The sequence below is a fragment of the Ursus americanus genome, chromosome 14 (assembly GCF_024610735.1).
Source record: "Ursus americanus isolate L20-20 chromosome 14, mUrsAme1.1.p, whole genome shotgun sequence".
NCBI classification, from domain to species: domain Eukaryota; kingdom Metazoa; phylum Chordata; class Mammalia; order Carnivora; family Ursidae; genus Ursus; species Ursus americanus.
In genome coordinates, this window is record NC_142140.1 from 32,464,980 (window position 1) to 32,482,974 (window position 17,995).

The 17,995-nt window shown below is 39.0% G+C and overlaps 1 protein-coding gene and 1 pseudogene across 1 annotated transcript in view; both read left to right on the forward strand.

Moving 5' to 3' along the window:
* Positions 1-17,995, forward strand: part of DNAH12 (dynein axonemal heavy chain 12) — a 191,437-nt gene that overhangs the window by 69,281 nt on the left and 104,161 nt on the right. Inside the window, exons 30-34 of the mRNA XM_045807406.2 lie at positions 3,812-3,921; positions 6,707-6,890; positions 7,019-7,159; positions 15,836-15,919; positions 16,441-16,629. Of these exons, the coding sequence (XP_045663362.2) occupies positions 3,812-3,921; positions 6,707-6,890; positions 7,019-7,159; positions 15,836-15,919; positions 16,441-16,629 (708 nt within the window). The remainder of the gene's footprint in view (positions 1-3,811; positions 3,922-6,706; positions 6,891-7,018; positions 7,160-15,835; positions 15,920-16,440; positions 16,630-17,995) is intronic.
* Positions 8,210-10,431, forward strand: LOC123798648 (RNA-binding protein EWS pseudogene; annotated as a pseudogene).

Below are 17,995 nucleotides of genomic sequence, written 5' to 3' on the forward strand. Positions count from 1 at the left end.
TTCTGCCATTTTCCTCCCTCCCCGACCCCAATGCATTCACCAAAGGCTGGTAAGTAGAGCTGAAAGTTCCAACCCTCTAGTCACTGGGTCTTTTCCTGTGACCACCCCAACCTGAGGCTATCTAAGGTCCCCACCCTCAATCGCCTCCTCAGCACAAACTTGGGTGTGATTGACAAGGGCTCATTAAGAATAACAAAGATACTCCTATCACACAGGAAATTTTAAAGGTTATAGGGGCTCTGTGCCAAGGACTGGGAATAAAGACCATATATATTTTTATATTATACCACAGGTAATTATCAAGATGATTCAGGGGATGCTAATAGGATTTTTAAAAATCAGAATGAAAATACAGAACTTTTAAAATTGTCATGGAGAATTCTTGTGCTCCTGTGAATATAGCGATCAACCCATGAATCCACAGCTTCCAGTTTGAAAACTACTACTAGGAGTCAGGGCTGTGAGGTGTGTGGCCAAGTGGCTCAGTGCACCTACGGATGAGCCAAGGGCCATCGAAGAAACCAACTATGTCCTATTGCTTTTTAACATGTACGATATTCCTTTATTTTTCCTTTGTGGACTACTTTTGGGTTTCAGATAGTGTTTATTACTCTTAATCTTCTCTGTTGAATTTCTAATACCTCAGTGGTCACTTCACAGGTTATAATATACATCCTTGACTTATTACAATTTACCTTAAGTTTGTATCTCATCATTTCAGAAACAACATAAAATCTTTAAGTGGTGTAATTTTATTGTCCACTCACCCCTGCCCATTATACTATTGTCATGTATTTTATTCCTGCATTTTATAAACTCCACTATACAGGGTTAATTTTTGCTTTTGGTATTAGTAAGTCCTTTCTATTTACTTTTTGTAGTGTTTTTATTCTTTCTAGCAGATATATACTTTCATCTGAGATCTTTTTCCTTTAACGGAAAGAACTTCCTTTGGTATTTCTCGTGTGTATGGGGAGCATCTGCCAAGTAATTCTCTCAACTTTCGTTTGTTTGAAATGTCTTTACGTAGCCTCCAGTTCTGAAGAATATTTTCACTAGATATAGAAATCTAGGGGTGCCTGGGTGGCTCAGTTGTTAAGCGTCTGCCTTCGGCTCAGAGCCCTGGGATCTAGCCCCACATCGGGCTCCTCTACTGGGAGCCTGCTTCTTCCTCTCCCCCCCCCCCCCGCCACCTGTGTTCCCTCTCTCACTGGCTGTCTCTCTCTCTGTGTCAAATAAATAAATAAAATCTTAAAAAAAAAAAGAAAAGAACTCTAGATTGGCAGGGGTCTGCCCCTCTTTCTGCATTGTTTTAAAGATGTTATTCTATTAACTCCTGGCTCTCATTGTTATGCTTGGAAGTCAGGTATTTTTCTTATTTATGTGTGTCTGAATTTAATGTGTGTTTTCCCTCCACCTGTTTTAATATTTTTCTTTGTGTGCCTTGTGTTTGTTTTGTACTTATCTTGCTTGGAGTTGCTGCACTTCTTGAATCTGTGGATTGATGTCTTTCTCTAGAAAATTTTCAGTATTTATCTCAAGATACTTCTTCTGCCCTATTTTGTCTCCCCTGTCCTTCTGGGACTCCAATTAAACATATGTTAGATCATTTTTTTGTAGGATTGCAGGGTTCTTGTCTCACAGAGTCAAGGAATGAATTTCATGGACAAAAAGGGTGAAGTGAAGTGAAAGTTTATTAAGTGAAGGTGAGAGCAGAAAGGAAAGAAAAAAGCTCTCTAGAGTGAGAGAAGTCCCGAATGGGTTGCCATTGAGGGCTTTTAGTGGCAGTCCTTCATTGAGACCTGACTGGGAAGCTTGTGGCCTGGAGATTCTTGTTTTTGTTCCCTTATCTCTGGTTCCACTCGGTGTTGGTGTCTCCACCTGCCAGGAGTAGTAACCCTTTCCTTATTCATGGGTCAGGGCCTGTAGGCAGACAGAGCTATACTGGGATCGTGAGAAGTGACTGATTGTATGCTTTCTAATTAGTGGGGGTTAGAGATAGCGCAGGTCTCCAAGGAATCTGGAAGCAAGGCTTTCAGGATGTTGAGGGGCCAGCGGCTGCCAAGATAAGGTTACTTTTAAACCTGAAGGCGCTAAGGCAGCCACCAGTTCCTTGAGGAAGGCCACGCTCTACGTGTTGCCGGTATCTATCAGTGGGCTTCGAGCTATAAGGAGATTTTAATATAAGTTACATTTCTTTTGCCTTTATTTCCCACATCAATTTTATATTGCCTCACACATCTCTTATGTTCTTTATTAATTTTATTATCTGTGCTGTAGTTTGGATACTTTTTATTGGCCTGTCTTTAAGATCAATGATTTTTTTCCTTTGGTTTTGTTCAGTCCACTGATAAACCTATCCAATGAATTATTAATTTCACATTTTTTTTTAGTTTTAGTGTGTCCAATCTGGTTTCATTAAAACTGCATTTTTCTTTGCTTGAATTCATCTTTTCATTTGTTTTCTGTCATATTGTCTATTTTCTCTTAAACATTTATAGAAGTTATTTTTATTGCTCTGCTAATTATGACATCCAGGTCATCTGGCAGCTTGTTTTTTTTTTCTCTTGATCTTCAGCTGTTTCATCTCATGACTTGTGAAATTTGATTTTATGTTAAAAATTGTGTATAAAATAATTGTAGAGGCTAAAATATTATTTTTCCCACAGAAAAACTGTTTTTCCTGTGTCAGAGAGCTAGACTGAGTGATGATCAATTTAGTTGGGAGTTGACCCAACCAGAGCTTGTGGCAGCATTGTTGAAATTTCGCTTACCTCTGGCTTCACGTCTTTAGAGTGAGAATTGCCCTGTATTATAGGGCCATCCCTCTAGCAGCATTTTAGGATAGAAGCATCCCAAGATAAGGAAGTATCAGTGTGCCTTTCTAGCTAAGCCCTTGATTTCTTATGTCACCTCACACTCAGCAAAAGCATAGGCAGTGGGTGAATCAGATTTGCATTTGAGGCTTCTCCAGATTCAGATCTGCTGCACAAGCCCACATGACCATTAAATTCTCCGATGGTTCCTCTTCAGCAAAGTCCCTCTGTCTATGGCAGGCCCAATCCAATGCCCACCTTACGTCTGTAGCTGGAAAATGCTCCCACCAGCTAAATTAGCATTGATTTGTGCTCACCAAGGAAGCCTCATCCCTTTCTGAAATTTCATTCCTTTAGACATATTTGTATCCAAAGAACTTCTCTATCTTTACTTTTTTTTTTTTTATTTTTTTAGATTCTCCATTTCTTTCTAGTTACTACTACTTTCTAGTTAGTGTGAAGGATTGTTTGGCATGTCCTTCCACTTAAGCAAAGGTGAAATTCTGGAAAACACTATTAAAAGGAGTTTCGTGCAGCCTGCACTCAATGCTATGGTGCTCTGATCATTAACTTATTATAGAGAATGATAATATTTTTAAAGTAATTCTTTTTGTTCTTCCTTTTAATTAAAAAAAGTTTTTTAAAAAAATAAAGCTTTAACAGATGGCTGGGTAGCCCATTCAGTTAAGCATCTACCTTTGGCTCAGGTCATGAACCCAGGGTCCTGGGAACAAGTCCCCCATCAGTCTCCTTGCTCCGTGGGCAGTCTGCTTCCCCTCCTGCCTGCTGCTCCCCCTGCTTGTGCTCTCTCTTTCTCTGATAAATAAATAAATAAATAAATATATAATCTTTAAAAAATAAAGTTTTAAGAAATAATTTATCAATATAGGAAGATAACTATTTTTTATTTCAAAATGAAGTCTATATTTATAAGGTATGTTTGAGATGATTTATACCATTTTATAAAAATGCATTCCATTTTTCTTTTATTTTAGGAATTTTTGGAATGTGCTCATGAAACCTGTAAAGTACATAATCTTCAGCCAGTTAAATTTTTTATTGAAAAGATGATTCAGACATATGAAATGATGATTGTGAGACATGGGTAAGATTATAGATTATCATTGTCTGCTGTAGTTAGATGTTATTTTCAAATTATTATTTAAACAACTAAAATTTGTGAACCAAAGGACTCAGCAAATTTTGTATGCTAGGTAGGCTAGGGAACAAAGATCATCATCCCCCAGTTTCCATCCCAGTGGCTTAAAATAAAGGTTTATTTCTCTCTCATGCTACTGAACCAACAAGGATTGGTAAGGCATGTTCATTCAGTGATGTGGCACTAGCGACCAGCACAGTTTGCCCTTTTGGTCATCAAATTGTTATTTACTCTCCTTCATGCACATAAAACACACCCTTTCCTTCCCAGGAAGACAACTTAAAAGTTCTAGTCAGTCTAGGTGATGCATGATAGTTTCTGCATCAGATTTGGAAGTTGTTCCTCTTGATCCAAAGACCTACTGATTAGAAAGACAAGTTGCCTGCCGTCCACACACCTAGTCTTAATTATAATGGTGGAGAACAGGTTATTAGAGCAAACACTACTATCCAGAAACTGAAGAACTGGAGACATAACCAATACTGATTGGTAGCAATTCTGAAACCCATCTGGGTAACTGGGGAGCCCCAGTTCCAGAGATAAACTGACCGTGAAACTGGGAGTTTAAACCTCAGGACCTGTCACTTGTAGGGGCCTTTCCAAGGAGTCATAATCATTTGATATACATAATTTGTTACATAGGGTATCATTAAAGTGGCTGTGGACATTTTGTATCCATAGTTCTATCTATAATTTTTTCCTACTCCACTGATCGTATAAACTTTAAACCCCATAAAACCTGGATCCACTTCGGCATGATTTTGCAGGGGCTTTCCAGTTAACTGTTCTTTGTGGACACTGGTTCAGTTTTCTTGAGAGGTCTTTCCATCTTCATTTTCTTCCCTGGTCACACGTAGAGTAGACAATAGAGAATATGTCCTTGGGAGCTGAGAAATGTTTTCAGCCTGCTTCCTACCTGTAGAAAGTTGAGGTCTCAAAGGTCATGATTTTTTTTTAAAGACAGGATTTAAAACACAATAACTCCATATTTGTAAATTTTCAAACATATACAAAAATAGAGGGAATAGTACAATCAGCCCTCATGTATCCAATATGCAAGGATCATTTTTAAAAATTTTTTGAGAGAGAGCAAGAGAGCACACAGGTTGGGGGAGGAGCAGAGGAATAAGCAGACCGCCCTGCTGAGCAGGGAGTCCTATGTGGGGCTCGATCCCAGGACCCCAGGATCATGACCTGAGCCGAAGGTAGATACTTAACCAGCTGAGCCACCCAGGTGCCCCTGCAAGGATCATTTTTAAGTCTTGAACATTCACTTCTTTTTTTTTAGCCTAGACTCATAGTTTCTTTGTCAGTAAACTCCCTCAAAAACTTGGTAAGCTTATTTGATTCTAAGCAGCTCTGTATGCCAATAACCACAACTACAGTCCTTACGCAGTCATAAATTTCCTTGCAGTATCCTTGAACCTTTCAGTTTTAATTGAGAAGACCACAAGCTTAATCTATTTTCACTCCTGAAATGATTACTGGGAACCATATTAAAATGTCATAGATTTTAATAGTGATACAAGCCCTACCCTTAATTTGATCCTTGGTGCAACACTGAGTAGATATTTTTTGTTCAAAGGTTTTCTCAATTTATCTTTTACCAATTGGGGATGAGAATAAGTTGCTTGTAGGTTCCTGAATTTCTGGGCTCCCTTTATTCTCTTTCATTCCAACTTGCAAACTGGCCATTTTTTCCTTCTGGGCTCAATTCTTTCCAATAGTTCTTTGTTAAATGTAGCCTTCGGCTGGCATTGTATACTAATATTCTCTTTACCAAGCCTTTTTCTTAAAATGGCAGTTTCATTAGGTATATTATCTGTCTTCCAAGTTACCTCAAGGAACAAATTTACCAAATATTTCATCATTGCATGACACTAATTGCCAATCTTTTGGCCTCTATTAATAACACTTAATTTGCTACCCACAACCTGGCCTTTAAGCCAGGGACACAGTTAAGTCTTTTTATTATGGCAAGAATACCTTGCCCTTTCTAGGAACCAGTTTCTGTCAGTAAGGATGGGCTAGATTATTCTTTAGAAACAATCAGTCCCTGAGACCAAATCTTGGTGACTTAAAAAAACAAAGGCTTATTTCTCATTCATGCTGTGTCCACTGTAGGTTAACAGGAAGGGTGTGCTCATCATAATTACCCAGGGTCCCGGGCAGCTGGAGCAGCCAGCATCTCGACATGATGGGTCACTGCTGTGCTCGGGCAAAAAGCTCTGTGAGAAGAGAGCTCTGGAAGCTCCCTCACTGGCAATGATTTGAAGTAACACCCATGTTTTCCACTTATTACTCACTTGGAATTTCCACAAGAGAGAATGGAATCCTACTATGTGCTGGGAGAGAGGAGATTCAGAAGTATTTGGCAAAGAGCACTGGTAATTACTGTAGCAAGTAAAGACTTGAGGAACAGGAACTTTCCCACTTCTCTCCTTGGGAGGCCCCAAGACTTTTTTTTTTTTTTCCTCCAGTCTTAAGAGTGTACAGTTTTCATTCTCATTGGGAGATTTTTTTATTCTATTCTCTTTTGTAGATCGTGGTATTAACGTAGAGAATTTTAGAGATCAACCAGTTCAGAAGTTAAATGTATTCTCCTCAGGTCTGAGAAAAATTAATAGAATTTCAAAAATTATTAATACCTGTTTTTTTATACACCAGTATACAGGCAAATAATTTACCATTATTTTTTAGAATCTTCTTACATAATTCTTTTCCTTAATAGTTTCATGTTAGTAGGAGAGCCTTTTGCTGCTAAGACAAAAGTTCTGCATATACTGGCTGATACTCTAACTCTTATGAATGAACGTGGCTACGGAGAGGAAGAAAAGGTCATTTATCGGACGGTAAACCCCAAATCCATTACTATGGGCCAACTTTTTGGACAGTTTGATCCAGTGTCTCATGAGGTAGTAATCTACAATATAAATATTCTCTTATTGACAATGTACAGTAAACCAAGACATTTGAAATGTTTTTAATATGATCACTTTATAGTTTTATAAAGGAAGCTTTCCAATTCTCTTTTCTTCCCCAGTGGACTGATGGTATTGTGGCCAATACTTTTAGGGAATTTGCCTTATCAGAAACACCGGACCGGAAATGGGTTGTATTTGATGGTCCCATTGACACTTTGTGGATAGAGAGCATGAACACAGTATTGGATGACAATAAAAAGGTAAAATCATCATGATTAAAAGCAAAACTGATGCATGATATGAATATACCAAACACTACTGAACTATAAACTTAAAAAAAGGTTAATATAGTAGATTTAATATAAAATGGTTTTGGGTGTTTTTTTTTGCCATTGTTTTAAAAACAAAATAGATGCAGACATGCTTAAGCAATATTATGTGTTCAACAACTAGTTGACTAGGATTATACATTTAAAGGAAAGGGTGAAGCAAGTTTAATACATTTATAAATTATCTTTTCAATGAAAACTACGCTGTAGTAAATCCTCTGCTTAATTTTTTTTATAGAATAAAAGTGTATTAAAACCATTGTGTTAGCAGGAGGGCATAGTAATGTAATAGGTGTTGTTAAGTGACTTCAGTCTTATGGTTTCTTACAGAACTTTAATATTGTAGGAGGAAATAAAAGGGCTTCATTCCTTTTTGAAAACATTGAATGCTTCAGTGCTTGTCTGTATTACATTACCTTAGAAGCTGTGAAATATACAAAAGAACTAGAAAATGGAAATCCTCTAGTATTTGTTGTAATTGACAGATAACATGCAAACTATAAAATGTGACTAATTTTAAGTTCTGTGCTTTTTTAGGCCTATGTGTACATTCTCATAACCATCATTTAAATAAAGATGCATAAAATTTCTTGTACTTACAGGGTTTGCTCATGTTCCTTCCAAATCAGTACACCTTCCCCGAGGGGCAGTCACTATTCTGACTTGTGTGATAAATTAGTTTTGCTGGTTCTTGAACTTCATAAATATAGAATTGTACTCCTTAGTGTTTTTCTTCTTTTGGTCAATATGGTATCTATGTAGTCATGGTATTGTAGTTCCATTTTATTCTTTTTATGTCTGCATTAGTATTCTACTATATAAATATATCATCATTTATTTTCATACTTACATGAAATAACTACACTACTAAATAAGCAAACTAATTAGCATTCAAACAAATATGCCAGCACATTGTCTTGGGTAGTTGATCATTTATTCATTTTCTTTCAGTTATATTGATTGAGCTAAAAAGTAGTCTCGATGCGTAAGAGAGGGATTAATAAGGGTCTGATTCAGAGCCAGGTGGGAGGATTCTCATATTGGATAAGAAGGAAGCAGGAAAGGATAGGTATAGATATAGGTAAATGTATGGATTTAATAGTGGAAATTTGAAGACAAACGCTTTTTATGATTTATTTATTGTGTGAAGTGGTTGACCCTGGTTCTTTCCTCATTGGAGGAGAAAAGGGAAGATTTAAATTACCTGTTATGGAAAATGGGAAAGAGAGCTGCCTAGGAAAGTATAGAAACATATCTGAGGATTAGTAGTGGTGCCAAGGTCTGCCTTTAGGAGATTTTCCCTAACAGTCTAAGCAGCTTGGATGTAAAGGTAGATGATGGTGCCAGACTCGAAGTACCCAAAGACTTTACAGATATTGGCATGAGAGTGCTAGAAGTGCTAGACCATAGCACGGAAGCTGCTTAATAATGAGGGAAGTGAAAACATCAGCGATGTGCAAATGAAGAGCAAGTGTAGTAGGAGTCAATGGCTGGGAGCGCTGCATGGATAGGAGGCTGCAGGCAGAAACTGGCATGCTTGAATTTAGTATTTCAGAATTGTGTAGTGTTCCAGGAGAGAAGGTCCCAAGGTATATACAGTGGATGACTGGAATGCAGTAGGAAAGTATATGAAGACAGGGTAGTCAAGGATCCGATGGGCTGCCATGTTGAGATGCTTCTCCTCATGAACACTGGATCAGAAATTGAGCCAAGTATCAAAGGCTTTAGCTAATGATGGGAATGCTTGGGTGCTGGTGAGTGACAGCAGCAAGCATGGTTGTCAAAGGAGCAAGGGGTAGAGAGGGTGGTGGAGTAGAGTATTTGGGAAACACCATGGGGGAGTGAGGAGAAAACTGACCCCACCTCCCAAATTTAAAGCAAATAGGAGAATGTTTGCTGAAATAATCTGGTAGAAAATGGAAGTATTGTAGACCAGCACTGTCCAATAGAACTTTCTGCAATAATGGAAATATTTGGAGAATGAGAAGGAAGGAAAGAAAATGGCATCCACGGATTACAGTACCTACAGAGAGATTTGATTGGTGGAGGCATGAGCAGAGGTGGACAAGGAGGAGGATGCAGTGGAATGGGTGCTGGAGAGTGAGGTGACTTCACTGTGGACCCACGGACGAAGGACCAGATCTTGATTTAGGCCCACCTGTAGATCCAGATGAAGACTCTGACAACAGTGCAATTCATGTGCAAGGCTGAAATGACATTGTGACTCTAGATGGTCTGGCAGACTTCTTGAAGCAGTGTGGAGTTGTTAAGATGAACAAGAGAACCGGACAACCCATGATCCATATCTACTTGGACAAGGAAACAGGAAAGCCCAAAGGTGATGCTACGATGTCCTATGAAGACTCACCAGCTTCCAAGGCTGCCATGGAGTGGTTTGATGGGAAAGATTTTCAAGGGAGCAAACTTAAGGTTTCTCTTGTTAGGAAGAAGCCTCCGATGAACAGCATGCGGGGTGGTGTGCCTCCCCGTGAGGGCAGAGGGATGCCACAGCCACTCCGTGGAGGTCCAGTGGCCCAGGAGGTTCTAGGGGCCCCATGAGTCGCATAGGAGGCTGTGGAGGAGACAGAGGTGGCTTTCCCCCAAGAGGACCCCAGGGTTCCAGAGGGAACCCATCCAGAGGAGGAAGCGTCCAGCACCAAGCTGGAGACTGGCAGTGCCCCAATCTGGGGTGTGGAAACCAGAACTTCGCATGGAGAACAGAATGCAACCAGTGTAAGGCCTCGAAGCCTGAAGGCTTCCTTCTACCACCCTTTCCAGGCCTGGATAGTGACCATGGCAGAGACAGCCCTGGTGGCATTTGGGGAGGAAGAGGCTGCCTCATGGACTGCGGAGATCCTGGAGGGATGTCCAGAGGTGGCCATGGTGAAGACAGGGCTTCCATGGTGGCCAGGGCATGGACCGAGGTGGTTATGGTAGAGGAAGACAAGGTGGCCCTGGTGGGCCCCCTGGACCTTTGATGGAACAGATGGGAGGAAGAAGAGGCAGGTGTGGAAGACCTGGAAAAATGGAAAAAGGCGAGCACTGTCAGGAATGCAGAGACAAGCCGTACTAGACGCAGAGACCCCGCAGAGCTGCATTGACCACCAGATTTATTTTTTAAACCAGAAAATGTTTTAAATTTATAATTCCATATTTATAATGTTGGCCACAACATTATGATTATCCCTTGTCTGTACTTTAGTATTTTTCACCATTTATGAAGAAACATTAAAACAAGTCAAATGGTAGTGTGCCAAGTTTTTTTCCTTTTTTTAAAGATGGTTAAGACTGAACAATGGGAACCCCTTGTGCGCATGCTCAGTATCATTGTGGAGAACCAAGAGTGCCCCTAACTATAACAGTGTTCATGGTTGTGATTTTTTTTAAAGAAAATTCCAGATGTTTTTAAAAAATGATGGAAATATTTGTATTGTCTAAGAAGGTAGCTATTAGTCACATGTGGCTGGCTACTGAGCATTTGAAACATGGCTTAGTACAGGGGTGCCTGGCTGCCTCACTCAGTAGAGCATGTGACTCTTGATCTCAGGGTTCTAAGTTCAGGCTCCACATTGGGTGTAGAGATTACTTAAAAATAAAATCTTTAAAAAAATAATGGGGCTCAGTGCAATTGAAGAACTGACTTTCAGTTTTATTTAATTTTAACTACTTAAGATTAAATTGTTTAAATAGATTTAATTAGTTAAAATTAAATATAAATAGCCACATATGACCGCTGGCTAGCATATTGGACCCCATAGCTCTAGACCATTCATTTATTTTATAGAGAAGAAACAGGTCCAGGAATGTTAAATGCTGCCTTGTTAACGTAGATCTAGGTAGAGGCAAAACTGGGGCTACAGTGATGGTTGTAGAGAAGAAACACTGAAAAATAAATGAAGGGGAAGGGGGCGCCTGGGTGGCTCAGTCGGTTAAGTAGCTGCCTTAGGCTCAGGCCATGATCCCGGGGTCCTGGGATCGAGCCCCGCATCGGGCTCCCTGCTGAGCAGGGAACCTGCTTCTGCCTCTCTCTATGCCTGCAGCCCCTCCTGCTTGTGTGCGTGCACTCTTTCTCTGTCAAATAAATAAAATCTTTAAAAAAAAATAAGAGGAAGAGTTGAAAAGACTTAATGAAATTAACTTGGAATATCAATAATACTAATTATTAAAATTGTTGAAAGTTAATGATAATTGCAAAGGTAGAAGCCAAGAAGATTGAGAAGAAAAGATGGCTTTAATAATAGTGGACAAGAAAGGAATTTGGCAAAAAAGAAGCAGTTGATAAATTCAGTTTTTTACGTATTTGAAGAGGAATGTTTTAGATTAAAAGCGATCAAGGGGGCATAGCAAATGCAATGCATGGTCCTTGATTGAAGTTTGGTTTGAAGAATCAGTTGAAAAGACATTTCTAATACAATTGAGGAAATTTGAGTACTGGCTGAGCATTACATGCTATTAAGGAGTTCGTCGTGATTTTGTCAGCTGTAATAATGTCATTGTGGTCATATAGAAAACTCCTTACTTTTAAGAGATACATATTGACATATTTGGATATGAAATGCCATGGTATGCATAATGCCCTACAAAACACGTTTTTTTTTTCTTTAATGTTTTTTTATTATGTTAGTCACCATACAGTACATCCCTGGTTTCTGATGCAAAGTTCGATGATTCATTAGTTGCGTATAACACCCAGTGCACCATGCAATACATGCCCTCCTTACTACCCATCACCAGTCTATCCCATTCCCCCACCCCCCTCCCCTCTGAAGCCCTCAGTTTGTTTCCCAGAGTCCATAGTCTTTCAGGCTTCATTCCCCCTTCTGATTACCCCCCCTTTCTTTATCTCTTTCTTCCCCTACCGATCTTCCTAGTTCTTATGTTCCATAGATGAGAGAAATCATATGATAATTGTCTTTCTCTGCTTGACTTATTTCACTTAGCATTATCTCCTCCAGTGCCATCCATGTTGCAGCAAATGTTGAGAACTCATTCTGATAGCTGAGTAATATTCCATTGTATATATGGACCACAGCTTCTTAATCCAGTCATCTGTTGAAGGGCTTCTCGGCTCCTTCCACGATTTAGCTATTGTGGACAATACTGCTATGAACATTGGGGTGCATATGGCCCTTCTCTTCACTACATCTGTATCTTTGGGGTAAATACCCAGTATTTCAATGGCTGGGTCAAGGGTAGCTCAATTTTTAACTTTTTTTTTTTTTTAAGATTTTATTTATTTATTTGACAGAGAGACACAGCCAGCGAGAGAGGGAACACAAGCAGGGGGAGTGGGAGAGGAAGAAGCAGGCTCATAGCAGAGGAGCCTGATGTGGGGCTTGATCCCATAACACCGGGATCACGCCCTGAGCCGAAGGCAGATGCTTAACCGCTGTGCCACCCAGGCGTGCCCTCAATTTTTAACTTTTTAAGGGACCTCCACACTGTTTTCCAGAGTGGCTGCACCAACCTGCATTCCCACCAACAATGTAGGAGGGATCCCCTTTCTCCACATCCTCTCCAGCAATTGCTGTTTCCTGCCTTGTTAATTTTTGCCATTCTAACTGGCGTAAGGTGGTATCTTAGTGTGGTTTTGATTTGAATTTCTCTGATGGCTAATGATTTTGAACATTTTTTCATGTGTCTGTTGGCCATTTGTATGTCATCATTGGAAAAGTGTTCATATCTTCTGCCCATTTTATGATTTGTTTATTTGTTTCTCACGTATTGAGTTTGAGAAGTTCTTTGTAGGTCTTGGATACCAGTCTTTTATCTGTAGCATCATTTGCAAATATATTCTCCCATTCCGTGGGCTGCCTCTTGGTTTTTTTGATTGTTTCCTTGGCTGTGCAGAAGCTTTTTATCTTGATGTAGTCCCACATGTTCATTTTATCTTTTGGTTCTCTTGCCTTTGGAGATGTGTCATTAAAAAGTTGCTTTGGCCGATGTCATAGAGGTTGTTGCCTATGTTCTCCTCTAGGATTTTGATGGATTCCTGTCTCACATCGAGGTCTTTCATCCATTTGGAGTTTATCTTTGTGTATGGTGTGAGAGAGTGGTTAAGTTTCATTCTTTTGCATGTAGCTGTCCAATTTTCCCAGCACCATTTATTGAAGAGACTGTCTTTTTTCCTGCTTTATCAAAGATTAGTTGCCCAAAGAGCTGAGGGTCCATTTCTGGGTTCTCTATTCTGTTCCATTGGTCTATGTGTCTGTTTTTGTGCCAGTACCATGCTGTCTTTGTGATCACAGCTTTGTAGTACAGCTCGAAATCCGGCATTGTGATGCCCCCAGCTTTGTTTTTCCTTTTCAACAGTTCCTTGGAGATTCGGGGCCTTTTCTGTTTCCATACAAATTTAAGGACTATTTGTTCCAGTTCCTTGAAAAATGTCATCGGTATTTTGATCGGGATAGCATTGAAAGTGTAGATTGCTCTGGGTAGCATGGACATTTTAACTATGTTAATTCTTCCAATCCATGAGCATGGAATATTTTTCCATCTTTTTGTGTCTTAATGTCTTTCAAGAGTGATTTATAGTTTCTAGAATATAGGTCCTTTACGTCTCTGGTTAAGTTAATTCCAAGGTAACGTATGGTTTTTGGTGCTATTGTAAATGGGATGGATTCCCTAATTTCTCTTTCTTCAGTCTCATTATTAGCGTATAGAAATGCAACTGATTTCTGAGCATTGATTTTGTATCCCGCCACATTACTGAATTGCTCTATAACTTCTAATAGTTTGGGAGTGGATTCTTTTAGGTTTTCCATATAGAGTATCATGTCATCTGCGAAGAGAGACAGTTTGACTTCTTCTTTGCCGATTTGGATACCTTTTATACCTTTTTGTTGCCTGATTGCTGTTGCAAGGACTTCTAGTACTATGTTGAATAATAGTGGCGAGAGTGGGCATCCTTGTTGTGTTCCTGATCTTAAGGGAAAGGCTTCTCGCTTTTCCCCGTTGAGAATAATATTTGCCATAGGTTTTTCATAGATGGCTTTTATGATCTTGAGAAATGTACCATCTATTCCTACACTCTGAAGGGTTTTAATCAGGAAAGGATGCTGTATTTTGTTAAATGCTTTTTCTGCATCTATTGAGAGAATCATATGATTTCTGAATTTTTGTTTCTGGATAAAACCTAAGACACTGATAGATTTGCGAATGTTGTACCACCCCTGCATCCCAGGGATGAATCCCACTTGGTCATGATGGATAATCCTTTTAATGTACAGTTGGATTCTATTAGCCAGGATCTTGTTGAGGATTTTGGTGTCCATATTCATTAGGGAAATCGGTCTATAATACTCCTTTTTTGGGGGTCTTTGCCTGGTTTGGGGATCAAGGTAATATTGGCCTCATAGAATGAGTTTGGTAGCTTTCCTTCTGTTTCTATTTTTTGAAATAGCTTTAGGAGAATAGGTATTATTTCTTCTTTGAATGTTTGGTAGAATTCCCCAGGAAAACCATCCAGGCCTGGAGTTTTATTTTTTGGAAATTGTTTATCACTGACTCAATCTCTTCATAATTAATTGGCCTGTTTAAAAAACCAGTTTCTTTCTGTTTCAGTCTTGGTAGTTTATGGGTTTCCAGGAAGGCCTCCATCTCTTCCAGATTGCTTAATTTATTGGCATAAAGCTGTTGATAAAAGTTTCTAATAATCCTTCCAATTTCATTGGTGTTGGTTGTGACCTCTCCTTTTTCATTCATAATTTTATTAATTTGGGTCCTTTCTCTCTTCTTTTGGATAAGTCTTGCCAGAGGTCTGTCAATTTTATTAATTCTCTCAAAGAACCAGCTTCTAGTTCTGTTGATCTGCTCTACTGTACTCCTGGTTTCTAATTCGTTGATTTCTGCTCTAATCTTGGTCAACTGCTTCCTCGTGCGTGGATTAGGCCTGTCCCTCTGTTTCTGTTCCCGCTTCTTGAGGTGAGAATATAAAAACTGCATTTTAGATTTTTCTATTCTTTTGAGTGAGGCTTGGATGGCTGTGTATTTCCCCCTCAGGACTGCCTTTGCAGTATCCCAAAGGTTTTGGACCGTTGTGTTTTCATTCTCATTGGTCTCCATAAATTGTTTAAATTGATTTTTGATTTCCTGGTTTATCGAATCATTCCTGAGCAGGATGGTTCTTAGTCTCCAAGTGCAAAACACAGTTTTTAAAAACAAAGCAAATGTGGCAAAATGTTAACGTTGGTTAAATCCAGGAGATGAATACATGAGTGCTCATACTCTTCTCTGTTTTCAATTTTTCTCTTTTTTTATTAATAACATCTTTATAAAGTCAGGAATATTTCATGTAATTATATTAATAGTAAGAACTGAGATTTGTCTAGGATTTTTGCAGTGTGTCATGTATTTTTCCTCCTGCCTAACCCTATGGAGGAGAAATTATCCCTGTTCATAGATGAAGAGGCTGGGACTCAGAAATGTTAAGTATTCGCTTACCTAGTAATTGACAGAGCTAGACCTAGAATTACAATTTTCTGGCTTCTGTTTTAACACTTACTGTATTATATCATAGGATATACATTATCTTATACATAGAATAACTTTTTATCTGAGAAGTTTGAGTTTTTAAAAAATAAACATTTGAAAAATAATTGCCTTTAGCTTTGCCTTATGAGTGGAGAAATCATTCAGATGTCCCCTCAAATGAGCCTCATCTTTGAAGCGATGGACCTTTCCCAGGCCTCGGTAAGTTCATATTTTAATATAACAGTAGTTTGTGTGTTCACTTGGTCAATACGTATTTTTTATTATATGTCAGAAGACAAGTTAGGCACCAGGAATACTAAGATGAGTAAGACACAGTGTATTTAGGGAGGATAAGAAGCATGCTAATAAATAATTCCACTATATTGCTACTTGTAAGTACTCTAAGATTATGGAGGGGATGAGCATCCAAGAGGGGAATGGGTAGAGGAGGACCACGGAAAATGTCTGAGTGTTTGATCTTGTTTTGAGGGGTAACACTTCTCTAGGGAGATTAGTTGGGGCTGGGCATTCCAAATCATGACTAGATGATATGTAAAGACCTGAAGACATGACGTGTCTGGGGAACTGTCACTGCAGACATTTCCTCTAATATATGTGAGGCTTTAGAGGAAGACAGGAGCTAGATCATGGAAAGCTGTATAGGTCATTCAAAGAAGTAGTTGATAACGGCCACTGGTGTATGAGCAACGTTAGAAAAAGAAAATGTCTTTTTTCTCTAGCCAGCCACCGTAAGCCGCTGTGGCATGATTTATTTGGAACCCTCGCAGTTAGGATGGGAACCACTTGTGTCCTCGTGGTTGAATTCCCTGAAAGGACCTCTGCAGGAACCAGATCATCAGGCTCTTCTGAAAGGACTCTTTGGCTGGTTAATAAAGCCCACTTTAAAGCTTCGTAAGAAAAACTGCAAGGTAACTCTGTAATTCTCTGACCTGTTCAAGTTCCTTTAGTTTCCATTCAACTTGACCTAAGTCTAAAGTCACACTAGTAGGATAAATAACTAAAATCAGTTGCCCCTTAGACATTTGGTATCTACTTTTTAAAATGGGGTGTTTATTGTGACAATCAGTAATTCACCTGGAGTTGTAAGAAATAATAGATTCCCCGCACAATTTACCCAATTTCTTCCAATGGTAACATTTTGCAAGGTTATATTATATCACAACAAGGATATTGACATTGATAATATCTACTGATCTTATTCAGATCCCCCTAGTTATATTTGTACTCAAGTGTGTGTGTGTGTGTGTGTCTCTGGGTTTCATTTTAAAGTTTTTAATATTTTATAATTGTAAATAAAAGTGCAACTTTGTGCCCTTTGCCCAACGTCTCCTCATTACCCCCACCTCCCCACACCTGGTGACCACCATTTTACTCTGGTTCTATGCATTCAATTTTCAGATTCTGCATATAAGTGACATGCAATTTTTTTCCTTTCTGTGTCTGACATTTTTCACTTACCATAATGTGTTAGAGTTCATCCATGTTGTTACAAATAGCAGGATCTCTCTTTTATGTCTGAATAATATTCCATTATAGGTATTTATAGGACAATTTCTTTATCCATTTGTCCATCAACAGTTTGTGGCCATATCTTGGCTATTGGGAATAATGCTGCAGTGGACATGGGAGTGCAGAAATATCTTCGAGGTACTGATGTCATGTCCTGAAGAGGGATTGCTGGATCACATAGTAGTTCTATCATTAGTTTTTTGAGGATCTTCCACACTGTTTTCCAGAGTGTCTGTGCCAGTTTGCATTCCCACCAACAGTGCATGAGGGTTCTCTTTTCTCCACATCTTCACCAAGACTTGTCACCTTTCATCTTTATAATCATCCTAACAGGTGTGAAGTGATCATTGGTTTTGATTTTCATTTCTCTGATGATTAGTGATGTTGAATGCCTCCATACACACCTGTTAGCCATTTGTATGTCTTCTCTAGAAAAAGTGTCTGTTCAGATCCTTTGCCCATTTTTAAATTGGAATTTTGTTATTAAATTGTATGAGTTCATTATATATTTTGGATATTGATCCCTTATGAGATATATGGTTTGCAAATATTTTCCCTCAATTGATAAGTTGCCTTTTCATTTTGTTGCTCATTTCCCTTGCTGTGCAGGAACTTTTCGTTTGATGTGGTCCCACTTTATATTTGCTTTTGTTGCCTGAGTTTTTGTCCTATCCAAAAAATCATTGCCCAGGTCGATGTCAAGGAGCTTTCCCCCCATGTTTTCTTCTGGGATTTTTATGGCTTCAGGTTTTACATTTAAGTCTT